This window comes from Aquila chrysaetos, chromosome 5 (genome assembly GCF_900496995.4).
Source record: "Aquila chrysaetos chrysaetos chromosome 5, bAquChr1.4, whole genome shotgun sequence".
NCBI lineage: Eukaryota > Metazoa > Chordata > Aves > Accipitriformes > Accipitridae > Aquila > Aquila chrysaetos.
The window spans coordinates 24,291,330-24,307,147 of NC_044008.1; the positions used below are offsets into that span (position 1 = coordinate 24,291,330).

General features: G+C 46.6%; 1 protein-coding gene across 1 annotated transcript; it reads left to right on the top strand.

Moving 5' to 3' along the window:
- Positions 1-1,330: 1,330 nt before the first annotated feature.
- GPR37 (G protein-coupled receptor 37) lies at positions 1,331-15,595 on the top strand. Its single transcript, XM_030015032.2, has 2 exons — positions 1,331-2,038; positions 13,194-15,595. Exons 1-2 carry the CDS (start codon positions 1,334-1,336, stop codon positions 13,998-14,000), a joined length of 1,512 nt encoding a protein of 503 aa, XP_029870892.1. The 5' UTR covers positions 1,331-1,333; the 3' UTR covers positions 14,001-15,595.
- The last annotated feature ends 223 nt before the right edge of the window (positions 15,596-15,818 follow it).

Genomic DNA, 15,818 nt, shown 5'->3' on the forward strand with positions numbered 1-15,818 from the left:
GGGGTGGGGGGGAGGTCTGGAACACCCTCTTCTTCAGCGGCCCCCGTGCGCTTCACTTCGCGCTCTCAGACGGGAACACTCCCTTCTCCCCCCAAGCTGTGCCCCCTGCCCCTACCGCAAGGTGCCCTCAGGGGCTCGTCTCCCACCCAGATGCCGACAGCGTCCCCCCTCACCCCCCGCCCTCGGCTCCCACCGCCCGCGGTGCGGGCCGCCGTGCCACACTGCCCGTACCGGCGCCTCCCCGGGCGCCGCCGCCACCTGCGAGCCGAGCCGAGCCGAGGCGGGCGGCCAGACCCCGGGAGCGGGGCGCTGGCAGCAGCGTGGCGAGAGCCGGCAGGCTGCAGAGCCGCCGGGCTGCGAGGGCCCCGGCAGCGGGGAACCGGCTTCTGCCGCCCCGGCCCCGGCCCCGCAGCGCCGCCGGGCGGCGCTTGCGCACTGCGGGCCGCCGCTCTGCTCGCCCGCCTCCCCGGCGCGCCCCCGGGAGCCGCGGCGGAGCCCAGCCGAGCCGAGCCGCGCCGAGCCGGGCCGGAGCCGCGGGGAGCCGGCAGCAGGAGCGGAGCCCGCCGCAGACCAGCCCCCGCCTGCCCGGGGGGCCGCGGCTGCCGCCCCCGCTTCTCCTCCCGCCCGCGCGGCTCGGGGAGGCAGGAGCAGCCCCGAGGGGTCGGTCCCGGGGCTTGCGCCCGCCCGGCGCCGACAGCAACTTCGCCGCCCCGGCCGTCCTCGCCGCTCTCGGCCGCCGTGCGAGCGCTTAGGCGGCGCGGCGATTAACCCCGGCAAGAGTTTCGCAAAGCCCTCAAACACCCTAAGCTGCGGGCAGCAACCTGTTTTCTGCGAGGTTGCCGGCGAGGAGGAATTAGCGCTCGCGATTATCCGGAGAGGGGAGGCGCGTTGCACGAGGGACCTCTCCTCACCAATAGAGCCACCGACTGCCCGCGGCGGCGGGAGGATGTCGACAGGCGGCACGGGGCCGGTGCGAGGGCTGGCGAGGAGGCAGCGGTCCCGGGAAAGGGCGGAGCGCCGGAGGGGGGTCCTCCCGGCGCTGCACTTGCTACATTAACTCGGCGCGTCTGAGACGGCGGCACAACTTTCCGGCTCTGGCCCGGCAGGCGGCACGAAGAGCCTCCCCGCTGCTCCGACCGCCGCGCCCCCGGCCGCTTCCCGCGGCGGACCCCGGCGGCGGCGGGAGCCGCGCTCCGGCGGGCGGCGGACGGCGGCTGCCCCCGCCCCGGCGAGCCGGGCGGGCATGTCTCCCGCTCCCAGCCCCGCCGAGCGGGGCGGCCGCCGCCGCCGCCGCCTCTGAAGGGGAGCGGGTGAGCCCCGCCGGCTCCCGGCCATGCAGCCCCTCCGCGCTCCCCTCGCCCTACTCTGCCAGGTGCTGGGCGCCTGGGCTGCCTGCGCCCTGGCCCCCGCCGCGGCCGCCGGGCCGCCGGCGCCCCCGCAGCGCGCCCGCTCGCCGCCGGCCCCGACGCCCCTCGCCCCGGGCCGGCGGGCGGCCGCGGCTCTCCCCGGGCGCGGAGCCCTCCCCCGCGGGGCCGACGCCGCGCCCGGCGGAGCGGCGGGGCCGGGCGGTAGCTGCGCGCCCCGCGGGGCGGCGGGGGCCGGGCGGCAGCGGCGGCGGCGGCGAGCGCGGAGCGGCGAGCGCGGAGGAGCCGGCGCGGCGGCGGGCGGCCCCCGCTGGCTGCCGCTGAACGGCTCGGCCGGCGGCGAGGGCAGCGCCGGGGGCCGCGGCAACGCCACGGGGCGCCGCGCCCGCCTCCGCAACCCCTTCTACCCGCTGACCGAGGAGTCGTACGGCGCCTACGCCGTCATGTGCCTCTCCGTGGTGATCTTCGGCATCGGCATCATGGGCAACATGGCAGTGATGTGCATCGTCTGCCACAACTACTACATGCGGAGCATCTCCAACTCCCTGCTGGCCAACCTGGCCTTCTGGGACTTCCTCATCGTCTTCTTCTGCCTGCCGCTGGTCATCTTCCAGGAGCTCACCAAGAAGTGGCTCCTAGAAGACTTCTCCTGCAAAATCGTCCCGTACATCGAGGTAATGGCGCTGGCTCGGGATGCGCGGGCCCGTGCGCCGCCGCGCAGCCCCCGAGCGGCCCGGCCGCCCCCGCCCGAGGGGACGCGGCCGCCCCCCCCCCTCCCCCATCGCTCCTCCGCCGCCGGCCTCGGCTGCGGGCGGGGACGACGCTGCCGCCGTTCGTCGCTGCCGGCGCGGCGGGGTCTGGGTTTCCCGGGCACTCCCGAGGCGGGGGACGGGGGGGGCGGCCCGGCCCCGCCAGGACGGGAGGGGGTTCTGGCCGGCCCGGGTCCGGCAGCGCCGGGGTTTCTGTAGCCTGAGACTGAGCGCGCCTAGCTCTTCCTTCCACTCGCGCGAGTTCTGCCAAACTTTCCCTGCTCCTCCTGATCCTGAAAGGCGAACAATCCTCTCAGAATTAGATTTCAAGCTCTTTGGGTTATGTCTGTTGTTTTCCTAAAGTGGGGCGAGTCAGGAAAGCGGGTGGAGGGGGTGACTGGGGATAGGCTGTGAGGTGGCGATTGTAAAAAGGACCATCAAGGGGATGTACGAGCTCTTAACTTATACCTCAGCGTTCGAATCTCACGTTTATTTAGCTTATCTTTAAAAAAAAAAAAAAAAAGTGACCCCAGCTCCATTGAAGTCGCAGCTTCTTGGCAGTTGTTCAGAGGCTCTGTCAAAGTAGCCCTCGGCCAGCTGGCCAGAGTCCTGCCGGCATCGCTCAGGTTGTCCGCTTTATTTATTTACTGGAACTGAACACAGAGGCTTGCTGGTAGGGTGGTGGCTTGTAATTCTGGCTGGCTCTGCTGTATTCCCAAAACCTTATGTTCAACATTATTCTGTAACCAAAAGCTGAGGAAATAACTGTTGATTCTCTTGTCCTAAGAATGAGATATTAAGAAAAAGAAAAGAAGAAACCCCAACTTGTTATTAATGCACAGAGTATCGGTTTTGACAGCACACCGGTACACAGTAATAGGTAATCAACGGTCAACCAGTATTTTTAAGAAAGTGTCTGTAAAGGTGTATGGTGTGTGTGGCCACTAAATTGCCATTACTTCTTTCATGTGTGATACACTTTATTACCGGTGGTATTGGACAAAGGGTGGAGCTGTGCTACGCTTAGATGAATTCAAGGCCAGTAGTATACCACTACTGACATGAAGGAGTAAACATGTATTTCAAGACATGAAGGAGTAAATATGTATTTGTTGAGAAACTGACAGTACTAGGAGCTTTCAAAATTTCTGAATTGGGTTCTGGGGCTACTGTGTTAACCAGTAAAATAAGTAGTACTGTTTCAGTTAAAGTGTAATCGTTTCAATTAAAGTAGCTAGTGTAGTTTAAGTGTTTTCAGGACTTTCCTGTAGTGGCATTTCACGCTTCCTAACCTTTTTTTGGTGCATCCACATACAAAATAGAAATTACTCTTTGTAATGCTGATTCTAATTAAAGATCAGTAATGGAAATTGTTTGCATGGCCGTGCTGTTCTTCAAAATTAGTTGCTTATGATGTGCAGCTTTGGGCACTAAAGAGTTTGTCAAACCGGAAGTAGCTTATCTGAAATGTAGTTGCTGAAATTCAAAACTGTAATCCTGAAAAACGTTCAGCTGCTGCTATCCCCCCTTTATACTTTAATGACACATTATTTTTTCACTTTACGGTTCTGTAGATGTCTAGAGTTGAAGTCTTGTTCGAGACCTGGCACCAATCCAGTCATGATGGAGCAGTAGCACGGTGCCTGTCTTAGGCTTAATTATTACAGGAGTCCAAAAGTGAAACATTTTCCTTGTCCCTGAGGAAATGTAATTAATTTTCACCTAAGGTACAGATCTAAAAAGGTATAGCCTTGGGGTTCTGTGTTGCTCCCAGAATTGTATATTTTTCATTCAGTAGTCATTACATACAATACTCATGTACGCGAAGTGTAGTCATCACCCAGGGAGCAGTAAGTAACAGGCTGCATTTCCCCCTCCTTTGTAAACTGTATCCATGAGTGGCAGATAATGAACACCACTAGTGGATTGTGCCTCTCCACAGCTTCTCTCAAGCTTGGCGAGGAGGACACTGCCCTGGAAATCAGGATTCGACCCCGCTGAGACGGAGGAGGGAGTTAGAGCAAAGTTTTGCCACTTTCCAAGTGTTGTTCAAACCTCCCCGGTGTTATACGGTGGCGCTGACACCACCAGGAGCAATGCAGATGTGGAGCATGTCATGACATCTGCCCCGTGAGCAGCTGCTGCTCTATGCTCTGCCAAGGATTGCTCACAGCAGTGCGCTCATCTGACAGCTGAATGACACCGTCTTCTCCCTTGTAGCTTACGTGGGCAGGCTCATCCCCTTCTCACACAATGAGCAAAGGATGAAGTCTTCTGAGCTCCTTGCGAGGAAAGCCGTAGACAGCTATCTTCAGGAGTGGTTTTCAGACCTTCCTGGAATACAAATAGCAGCATCTTCCTGAAGATGGACAAATTTTAAGCTGTTGTCTGTGTTTTCTGTAAGTTAGCCCAGCGTTTTGTTCTTTTAAGTTTCTCTTTGTTCCATGCTTTGCATCTGTGTTTTTTTGCATGCCAGTTCTCTTCATGTGCTGTTCAGGGAGCTACGTGTCTCACCCAGAGCTGTAAATCCAGAAATACTTCACTTTCAAGCATCAAAGACCCCCATTGGACTGAGCCCTCTGTCATACCAGCTTGTACTTTCTGAGCTAGGGAATAGGGGATGTCTGATTATCCAGAGCAAGTGATATGGCAATCACAGCATTTGAACGTAACTCAAGCATGCTTTGTATTGTGTTTGAAGGTTTCAAGTGATCCCAGTGAGGAACCTGGAGTTTTCTTAGTTTAGCCTCTTGTGGCCAATTGTTTTTTATTTGTGCTGTTTAATGGATATTGTGCAGAATTTCAACAAAGCATCTGTTGCCAGCGATAACACATATGCACACAGTCTGGGGAAAATGTTTTATGGTATCTTCAAGCACATTTGTATAGGTAAATGTTGAGCTTTCAGCAGTGGAAGGTCTCCACAGTATTTAATTTAAAGGGTAGTTTTCCCATACCTAATAAAGATCAGCTGTGACCAAGTACATTAAGCAGTCATTTCAGCCATATATTGTATCACAGTTCGGTCACTTCTAACTACCTTTTAAAACTATGTCATGGCTATGCTTGCATAAGGAATGCTGTGCACATGACTGAGGAGGAAACTGAGTAAATGAATTCTGTGCTTCTCACGAGGTCTTTAGGTGATGAGAGTAAAACTGCTGGAGAACAAAGCTAGAAAGGCAGATGGTTAGTAGAAGTGGATGAAATTATCTCCACCAAAAATTTCATTTGACCCTGATGATGGCACTGTCCTGGAGGAGCAGTTTTGAGTGCACCGAGAAGGAATTGAGAAGGGAATTAGAATCACTGGGGCAGCTACTCTGCCCATAAGGATATGTGGAGATGTGCTTCTCCTTTGCAGTTTAAAAAAAACAAAAACTCAACAGTTCTTAAAATTTTGCCACTTTTCTGGAGGTGGTTCAGAAGTCCAGCTTTATGCATGCATGTCTGAAGTGTTTACCTGCACACTGTGTTTATGTTGTCTTCCATATACTTTTCTCAGTATTGCTCAGAATCGGGAGATACATGGTAAACGACAATACAAAGACAATGGCTTTGGCTAATTCCTGTTCCACAAGCCCTGCCAATGTGGAACCCTTTTCTTTTTGTTTAAGCACACACAGTCTTTTCAGCAAAAGGACTAGGGGGAAAAAAAAAAGGAGTACAGAACAAGGTAGTTCCAGTTCCCCTAGTTATAGATTTATGCTAGGCCTTAATAGAAAGAAGTGTGGATGTAGACAAAATCAGTAGTTTTACTGTGCTTCTAAATATTTCACAGCTGTGAAAGGTAACAGTCCTGTAGAGCAGCATTTTTATTTTTTATTTTAATGCTGGAAGCCAATAGTGAAGAGGTTAAGTAAGTTGTTTAAGGCCCAGAGCAGCTCGCTCAAGATGACAAATGGATTGTGTCAACTAGGACTAGAAACTATCTTTGGGGCTTTAAAAGAAAGCTTGCTTGAGTTACATGCATTCTGCTCTTGTAGGTTACACTAGAAGCTTGATGAGTTTGAGGGGGGTCGTTGGAGGTAGGCATCACTTTCTATGCTGGCAGATTGAGACAAGCTACTTACAGTGGTGTAAGGATTTAGTATTGGGGAACGGTCTAGAATGAGGATTTGCAGAGACTGATTTACTGTCCTGTGCAGTCGGGCACAGAGCAAGAAGTTGCCGAGGCCAGTGATAGTACTCGGCCCTGTGCTCAGTGCTAATAAACGTGCACCCCTCTGCCTTTCTCGTAGCCCCCACAAAGAAGAGAACGATAAAGTCTGTGGTGTCTTCCTCTGGACCGTATCACGCATAGGAGACTGGCTTGACTCTGGAGCAGGCTGACCGGGAAAAAGCCTCTGAAATCTGATGCCCAGTCTCCTCTGCATGCGCTTTTGGCAATCAATTTGTGGCATCACTCCTCTTTCTGGTGGGTAACCTCCAGCTCAGGAAAGCTATCACAATTAGTATTCTTAGTGGAAAGCCTAACAATTGATTTGGCCTGGAATACGAATGACTCTCTTTCCCTGGAGCTGACCCTCCAGGGCAATTTGAGGTGAGGCTTTTTCCCCTTTCTCTCTTTTACTTGGTAGGGGCAAGTGAGAGGCACAAAGAAAGTTCCGGAGCTGTCAGAAGAGATCCTTATTTTAAGTTTCACTTTAGGGAAGCAAATACATTTTTTATGGGAGTTTATAAAAGCTGTGTATTATCTGTCTTTTCTGTGTCTTTTGTTGTGCAGCATCTTCTTTGTGTCTTTTCTTTGACTCCAGTCAGAGCTGGGCTCCTGAACCTCCAGTAAGTCCTCTGGGTAGTAGACAAAGATCTTCAGAGAGGTTTGCAATTTCAAAGCTTCATACTGAGAGTTTTCTAGGGCAATGGCTACATGTGTCTTTTACTGAGCAGAGTATCTTCAGCACTTATCATGCCATAAATAATTATTTAAAACAGAAGTGTTAATATATCTCTGCCCTTTAGGTATTAACGGCATGATGATAGTAGCTGCCATGTTGGCTGTTCTGTCAATCTTTCTTTCCTGTGCAAACTCTGTCCTTAGGGCCTTATAAGTTGTCCATAAAAATTTGCTTTTGGCTTAAACTTTGCATGTGGCATTTCAGCATGGAAATGAATTTGTGTCAGACTATGTTTAAAATTGGGTCACTAATATTTAAGTTACATACATGTGGAGAGAAAAAGGCAGCATCTGCTATCCCGGCACCATTGACTTGACTCTGAGCACTGGGATGTCATTTTTCCATATGACTGGATTTTTTCTGCAAAGCAGGAAGAGGCAGATTTTTACTAACAGTTCCATGTTGTTAATACTAAGAATTAGTACAGGAGTCTGTGTAGCGGGATGAGAATTTGATCCTCAGTGGAGAATGGCACCAGTTCCTTTATTAAAAAAAGAAAAAAAAAAAAAAAAAAAGAAAACAGTAAATTAAATTTAATTCTATGGTAGATTGCAAAGAGGAAAAATGAACAAAAATTAAATCCTGTTGTGTTTTGCGATTTTTCCAACCCTCTGGATAAGGATGCGGTGTACTAATGAGTATTTCCAGTGCCCTGACAGTCTGGTTGGCTTTTGCTTCCAACGGGATTCAAGAGCGGCTCTCGGAAGTGGATTCTGATTCTGAACACTATTACTCTTAGGATATACAGAAGGATAAGAAGCACACAAAGCACATGTGCTCTATGTCTCCCTGATATGAATGTTGATAGTGCTACAAAAGAAACAGCCATACCGTACCCGCTGTTCCACATGTGTAGGACATCTCCGTGATGGTAGTTTCCAGAATGACCGTCTTGTCTTTTGGATATTTAAGGCGATGTAGATTTTCATCCAAGATGCTTAAGCTAATTGCTGATGTCAGGGGAGTACCCTGGCCCCAGTACTCCTTAGCTACTGAATTACTTCTGCCACACAGTAGTGTTTTAACTGTGTGACCCTTACCTATTTTAAAGCATAAAGCCATTAATGTTTAATAGCACTTCATGTAAGAAATATAGAGGTATTATATTTATTTATTTTTGTTCTTTTATAGTAATGACTGTCATTCTATAGTAATGACTGGCTTTTGGGTTTTTGGAGTTTTTTTTTAATTGAAAGAACAGAAACCAGAAATCTAGATAAACTTAAACAGTTAAATAATTGTTTGCAATGGGATGACCTTTTATTTTGCGGTAGTCCAGTCTTATTACTGGACTCTCTACTGTAAGTGTAGAGCAGCACAAAAAAATATTTCGGTCTGTACTAACTTTGTTTATTTATCTTAGGCAAAACTGACAAGTCTGCAAGAGCTACCATGGTGTGTTGCATTAACATGCTCTAAAGCTATGAAGTTTGATGTGGCTATAGAACAGCCATAATCAGATAATAGACTCTAATGGCTTGGGGGAAAAAATCAGTCGTTTATATGATATAACAGCAATGGATATAAAGAGTCTACAGGGCGTCACTGAGAGCTCAGAGATGGCTTGGCTAGTAGTCATCAACCTTTTCTGTAGTTCAGCTTTCCGATTACAACGGGAAAATGTTTTGAATACCCATCCTGCCTTGTAACAAAGGAAGGAAGTGTGCCACATATTTTAAGAAACTCTGTGTTATCAACATAAAATATATTCTGTCTTAGAAAATCCAGCTTCAGCTGGTAGAAGCAGCCACTTCTTGTAACTCCTCTATTTTATCTTGTTCCATAAAAACTCAGTCTACATTGTTTCCCCTCACTTCTCCATCAGAAGGCGTGCTCAAGAACATGATGTCTGAGATGATTAATGGACTCTCTCATTTCCAGCCTCGAGTTGCTCATGGCTGGTTGATTCCCATTCTGCTACATTCACTGTCCTTTGGCTTAAGTAACTTTTGTATCTCGAGATAGACTTCTTTGTAGATAGCAGCAATATCACTTCTTGGTCTTCATCTTACTGGACTGAGTGACCCAACCTTTCTTTTGTATTCACTCACAGAATCTGCTCTTCGTTGACCTTTTCACCCAAGTCACCTTTTCTGATCTCATTTCTGGTTTTGTTTTCATTACCTTTATCTAGTCAAGCAGATATTAGTGAGAGAGAATTCAGAGTCTTATTTCCACTGGCATTGCTCACCGTACTACATCTGCACTGCTTCCCTGGTTAGCCAGAAGCTCTGCTCCTTGAGCCCAGGGCCAAGAGCTGTGGGACCACAGCCAGGGGAAGTAGGACAGGCCAGGGAAGGCCTGGGAACATTGCGGTGATTGTTAAAGTTCGTGAAAGGGGAATGGGTATGTTGGAGGGACGGAGAGGAGAACTGATGCAATTAAGCTGAGCGTTTCATGAGTTTGCTCTTGTTCTCTCCGGCCTCGGTTCCCCAGATGAGTTTTGACACAGCTGACTAACAGCTGGGGAGCTAATGACCAAAGGTTTGTGCAGCGTCTCAAAGGAGCATCATGGTGCCCACTAATATCCCTGTGAATGCTTTTAAAGGAGCAACAGTATTAAGAGGCTCTCTTGTAACAGTAATGTCTTCCTTTGCGTGTGTATGCTGTAGCTGGTATCCCTTCCACAGCGGTTCTCTGCCCAACTAGGGTGGGCACATCCTCAAAGCAGGGGTTACTTCACCACCTCCTCAAAGCAGATTGGTGGTCGTTCAGTTAGAAACCCGGGGACTTTTCTGATATCATCTGGTAAGAGAAAGATGTAAACTGGTGTCATCCTGAAAGTCTAGAGACTGAAGGAGAAACTTCATAGGGACCACATGGAAATAAATCAGACAACTAAGTGATGATCAAAAACTACTGAGCCTGACTTGCCCTTGCCTTGCCTCATTTCCTGCCAGGTTGTTGGAATGAAGACCGCAACAGCATATCAGCATATCAGAAACTCAGCTGTTACAACAAGAAGAGCACCATTAAACTCCAAGCAGCTTCGCACCACTTTAGGATTTGTTAATTTGTCCTTTACCTGCTCCCCATCAAATGAATTATCTTCGTTCTGTGGTTATTTCAGGGCAACATAACATTAAAAAGGAAACTTCTCTGGCTTCTTCTTCATTTTCAGCTTAACCCTGATTATTAGTATGACTGGTACGGAGAAACACCCCTAAACAGAAATTGTGTGAACGTGCAGAATGCATGTCCCAGTTCTTGCCCACATAGGTTGTGAGCAGCACCCATTGATTTTGCTGGCTGTTACTCATAGTCTGAAATGTGGGGTAAGTAATCAGACCCTTAAATTGCTATACTGCCTTTAAGCAAGTCAGCTGGAGTGAATCCCTGTTCATCTGCTTGGGAGTGTGTGTTTGTTTTTTGTAAGCTTTTCCATGGCATCACGAACTCTGTTAATCCACAGAAAATAGGAGACCATTGCCTGTTCCAGAGAAACACTGGCTTTGTTTAGCTTGTTTCATCAGTAAATCCACAGGAGAGTTTTCAGAGCCGACTTCCACTGTTCTTAGTTGTTTCCTCTTGCTCTATTTCACTGTCTTAAACCTCCAAGTTGTTGGTCAATTAATGTGACAGGAACCCCGTAGGTTATGTTTGTTCATGGTAGGCATGTCTTCTTTCATTAGTCCAGTAACAGCTGCAGAGTTTTAATGCCTTAGCCACTGTACAACAGCCTGTTTGCAATGAAATGCTAAAGCAATAAAAGCGTGTGCATTGAGGGCAGGGGGAGAGGAGCTGAGAGGGAAAATGTTAATGTACAAAAGCTCAGTTTTTCTTCTGTTCTGCTGATTTTTATTTCAATCTCTATTCATTCCCAAATCTTAGTTATTTCCCTGCCTCCCGTAATTGCAGAGAGCTGAGTCCTGACCCTTTTGTTATTCATGTTGGATGTTCTGGCTAGAGGTTTTGCTGTCACTAAGGAATTTGAAGACTGCACACACATTTAAATGTTTTGGAAACAAAGTCGCTAGTCTTGAATTTAAAAATCTGACTGTCAGCAGGGATACATGAAAATTATCTCTCATTAGCTAAGTTTATCACTGTTCATTAGGATTTCTCTGTAACTGTAATTTTTCTTCAATTGTTTTTATTTTTTGCTGTATTTACCAAGCTTTCTTTGAATCTTGTCAGACAGTTTAACTTCCTAAATCAATGGGTTTGCCTATTAAAAATGTTTACGGTACTGCTTTGTCATCATGAAATATTCCTGCAAGTTAATTAGTAAGAGACTGCATCTTACTCATTCCATCTTTTAGGAAGCTGCTTCAAAGAATTCTCCAACTAAGCCAGTGCCTGACAGTTCTAATCCCAAGTGCCTAATATTTTTCAGTGATACTCAATTTTAGCAATCTGATACGGCCATTAAATATTGAAAGCCAAAATTAATCATACATTTATATAATTGTGTATAATTGTACTATCTATCTTTGCAGAACTTTTTAGAAGAGGTGATGCATAAACAGGAATATTTCAAAATTACGGTGGAAATCAGAAAGTATTTTTTTAAATCTTCCTATATGAAATTTAAATATATCATTGCACATCAAATTTGGATAAGCAAACTTACAGTGAACTGCCTAATATTACTCTAGATTTCCCAGTTAAATACACAGACACGTGGTTTATTCATGATAAAAGTAAGCATTCTTTACATTTACTAGGAATATTATTTAACAGTTTCTTTTCTTTTGCATCAACACATTTTCAGCATAACACAAGCATGCAAACTCAAGAAAATAAATGAATTAGAATGCGACAGGGCACCTAATCTTTCTCCAATTGAAGTTAATGAGAGTTCTGCTTTGAATTTGAACTGAAGTTGAATTTATTGGAAATAGGATTAGGCCAAAATGTATATAGTCTTGCAAATTTCTTTTTAGGAAATTTAATTATAAACAGGATAAAATGATAGGAAATTATGTTTCATGACCGTACAGGATTTCTATTCATGCGTAGAATGATGGTTATTAAAGCTAGAGAACATATGCATTGCTCTGTACTTGCTCCTTACAGTATATGATTGAGAGCTCAGTCCAATCCATCTTTAAATCATTTAAACAAAGCTTCTGCCATTTCTCCTGGCCTGTAGTAGACTCTCCCACAGGATGTTTCCTATGAATAAGCCTAGATTTTCCCATGAACTTTTTCTAAATGAAACGTTGAAGATGGATTATTAAAGCCTAACTATTTTAGTGAAGGTTGGTTTTGCAGAGGCTCTGGAAGTCCGAAGATTTCAGATACAGTCTCTTTAAACTCACAGTACGGGATGACTTTATGTGCCTACATCCCGTGAAAATTTCACTTAAAAGCCTAAGTCCAAAAAACCTGTTGTTGGATCCTACTCCATTCAGTAGTTGCCTGATCCACAGGGTTCCTAAATTTTGTAGATAGGGAAGGTTTCAGTGTTACGATCCCCTGCATGCTTGATGAGCACGTGATGTGGGCGTTAAGTTCATACTTCTGCTGAAGGAAGACTCTCCCATCTCTCCCCTTTTGACTTAAATTGCAACCCCTGCAATGGAACTGATCTTTCTGAAAAACACCCCTTAGAAAAATGGGGGGGAGGAAAGGGTTTAGTTCTACATATTGGGTCAGTTCCTCAATTTTTTTTTCCACTCGGTGTTGCACAGATGCTTTCGTGGGCCTCCAGGAGAGGATGACGCCAAGCTGAAATAAATACTTGTAGGCAGAAAAACAGAAGGACATACTCTTTTGGGATGCATGCTGGATGACAGGTAGTTCAGCAAACACTGGAAGCTAAGTTCTGTCTGCGATGCTTCTTTTGATGGTGCTCAGCACCATGGTGCTTAACTGTCTCCTACACTGATATCCCTAAACTAGGTTTTCCTTTGCCTTTGTCAGTCAAGGGCCTAGACGTGACTGGTGTTTCAGAATACAAATTGAGCTCTCTCTAACTATGAAAGAGTATAAGCCTCTTGCAGAGAACAGCTCAGTGGTATAGAGCCTTCATCCAACGTACCATAAATAAATTCCCTCTTCAGCCTGCGTGAGTTTGGGCCTTCATCTTCCGTCGCTACGAAGACTGCCATCAACAGGGGACCAGGGGACTTTTGAAGGAGATGAAGTTTTCCCACTCTCCACTCAATAATGGGCTGTACCCTTGTAGCTGTCTTCCTCCCCCAGTATTAACTCGCCTTCCCTTTCCTCCTTCCCAGGTAGCCTCTCTCGGAGTCACCACGTTCACGCTGTGCGCCCTCTGCATCGACCGATTTCGTGCCGCCACCAACGTGCAGATGTATTACGAGATGATCGAAAACTGCACCTCGACGACGGCCAAGCTGGCCGTCATCTGGGTGGGCGCGCTGCTGCTGGCCCTGCCGGAGGTTGTGCTGCGCCAGCTGGCGAAGGAGGACCCCCAGTACGGCGGGGAGCGGTGCGTGGTGAAGATATCCACCGCGCTGCCCGACACCATCTACGTGTTGGCTCTCACTTACGACGGGGCAAGGCTCTGGTGGTACTTCGGCTGCTATTTTTGTTTGCCTACCCTCTTCACCATTACCTGCTCCCTGGTAACGGCGAGGAAGATCAGGAGGGCGGAAAAGGCTTGCACAAGGGGCAACAAGCGACAAATTCAGCTGGAAAGTCAGATGAACTGCACGGTGGTGGCTTTGACCATTTTGTATGGGTTTTGCATCATTCCTGAAAACATTTGCAACATCGTGACCGCCTACATGTCCACAGGGGTCTCTCAGCAGACTATGGACCTCCTCCATCTCATTAGCCAGTTCCTTTTGTTCTTTAAGTCCTGTGTTACCCCGGTTCTCCTTTTCTGTCTCTGTAAACCTTTCAGCCGGGCCTTTATGGAGTGTTGCTGTTGCTGCTGTGATGAATGCATCCAGAAGTCTTCAACAGTGACAAGTGATGACAATGACAACGAGTACACCACAGAACTGGAGCTCTCCCCTTTCAGTACCATCCGTCGCGAAATGTCCACTTTTGCCTCCGTGGGGACTCACTGTTAATTGACCTTAGGACTTTGTTTCCTGTATCTTTTTCCTTTTTCTTTTTTTTTTTTCTTTGTTACTTCATATTTTTCTTCTTGAAGCAAAATGCAAAAAAAAAAAAAAAAGATTATTGAAAACTACTCTGGAAACCAATCTGCATATTAACAGTCGTGCTTTGGAAAATAATGTGTTTGGTTATTAAAATGAAAGAAAGAGAGGGAAGGAGAGCCAGCACTCAGTTTTAAATCATGATATTTTGTATGGTGCTAGGATTTTATTGTTTGGGGAGGAGAATCCATATCAATCCACTTTTATTTAATTCCATAGTATTTTTTTGATAATCACTGTAAAATGATTATATAGACATTGTGGGTTTTGCAAGATGTTTCATGTAAAAGATGTGGTGGAAAGTATTTGAAGGTAGTTTTAATCCAATTACTGTACACTATTGTGAGAGGACTTGGACTTCAGAAAATTTATAAAGTAGCATAAAAATAAATGAGGTTTTATTCTTTAACTTCATTATCAATCTGCATTTAACAAGGACACCTATAAGTAGTATTAAATTCCTTTAATAAGTAAAAACAATCTTTGCTTTGCATAAAATAATTTAAATGGTCATATTTAATTTACCATTTGTGTACTTACCCTTGGAGGCTATAATTACAGTGTTTAAGGAAGATGGTTATAATGGTATTAGATTTACATGAGTGTTTTTTTTAACGTACATTACAAAGTTTCAATGTGCCTCATTGAAAATTTCCTTCTTAACCTGCAGGTATACAAAGCCTGAGTTATTCTGTTCTTCTTGCGAAGAAAGATTTGCTTTCTCACTAAATTTTGTCCTGTGTGGTTTCAAAATCAAGTTTCTTTCCAATTTGTTATTGGTTTTACATTGGCAGTCTCTGTATATATAGCTCCCGCTGGCTTCAGTGAGAGTCCCATTGCAGAGGAAGGCATTCTTTTGCCAGAGGTTTGCTGACAATAAATGTGAGGGACTGAAACATGTGGAGAGTGAATTCCTTCTTTTTTAAAAGGTATAAACACACTTGGACGCTTGGGGCTTGACCCAGAGCCCATTGCAGTCAATGGAAAGGTTTCCATCAATTTCAGAGGGCTTTGGATCAGGCTGGCATCTCCTATTTATTCTGGGATATGTAGCATGAATATTAATCGTGGGGGCTCTGTATACCGATTATAAATCACGCTGCTCTCACAGAGACTGCTATTCACTAGCAGCTCACAGCTCTGAAGCTGGTTTTGAGAACCATAGTGTGTTTTGCTGATGGCTTCTTGCTGTCCACAGCGTTATTAAAATGAGGGTACATCAACACTGCCAGCAACAATGCGATATAGTAAAATCTAAAGTTGATGTAAGCAAGCCAGGTTGGAGACTGGAAAGTGCCTATCTGTACCAGCAGAGCTTCTTTGCCCCACTTCTTGGCTGAAGTAGGCAGGCTGTTCTTGGCAGGCAAACCGGCTCATATTTACCCTGGGCAGTGGGCTGAAGTGTAGACACATGCTAAGGAACTGAATTTGTTATAATTAGCTTGTATTTTAATACTAATTAAATAAATAATACAATTGCAATAGTACGTGCAGAAGTAAAATCACATGCATTTGTCCTTTGAAGTTAACAGTGATTGTAACTGATGTAGCCTTACTTCCCGATACCTGCCTCTAAATATGTTAAAGACTGTGCTGTAACTTCTGGAAAGGAGTCTATTTTTTTATTTGTAGATTCTGGACTTAATATGTTTAATCTTTCTTTCTGCTTGGGCAAGCAGTATTTCTTCTTTTTCTTCACCGCTTTAACCTATAACAATTTCAACTGAA

Excerpts from the sequence above, each read along its gene's own strand:
- GPR37 (XM_030015032.2), top strand. The coding sequence starts at position 1,334 with ATGCAGCCCCTCCGCGCTCCCCTCGCCCTACTCTGCCAGGTGCTGGGC. Across the intron at positions 2,039-13,193 it reads AAATCGTCCCGTACATCGAG|GTAGCCTCTCTCGGAGTCAC; the intron begins GTAATGGCGCTG and ends CCTCCTTCCCAG.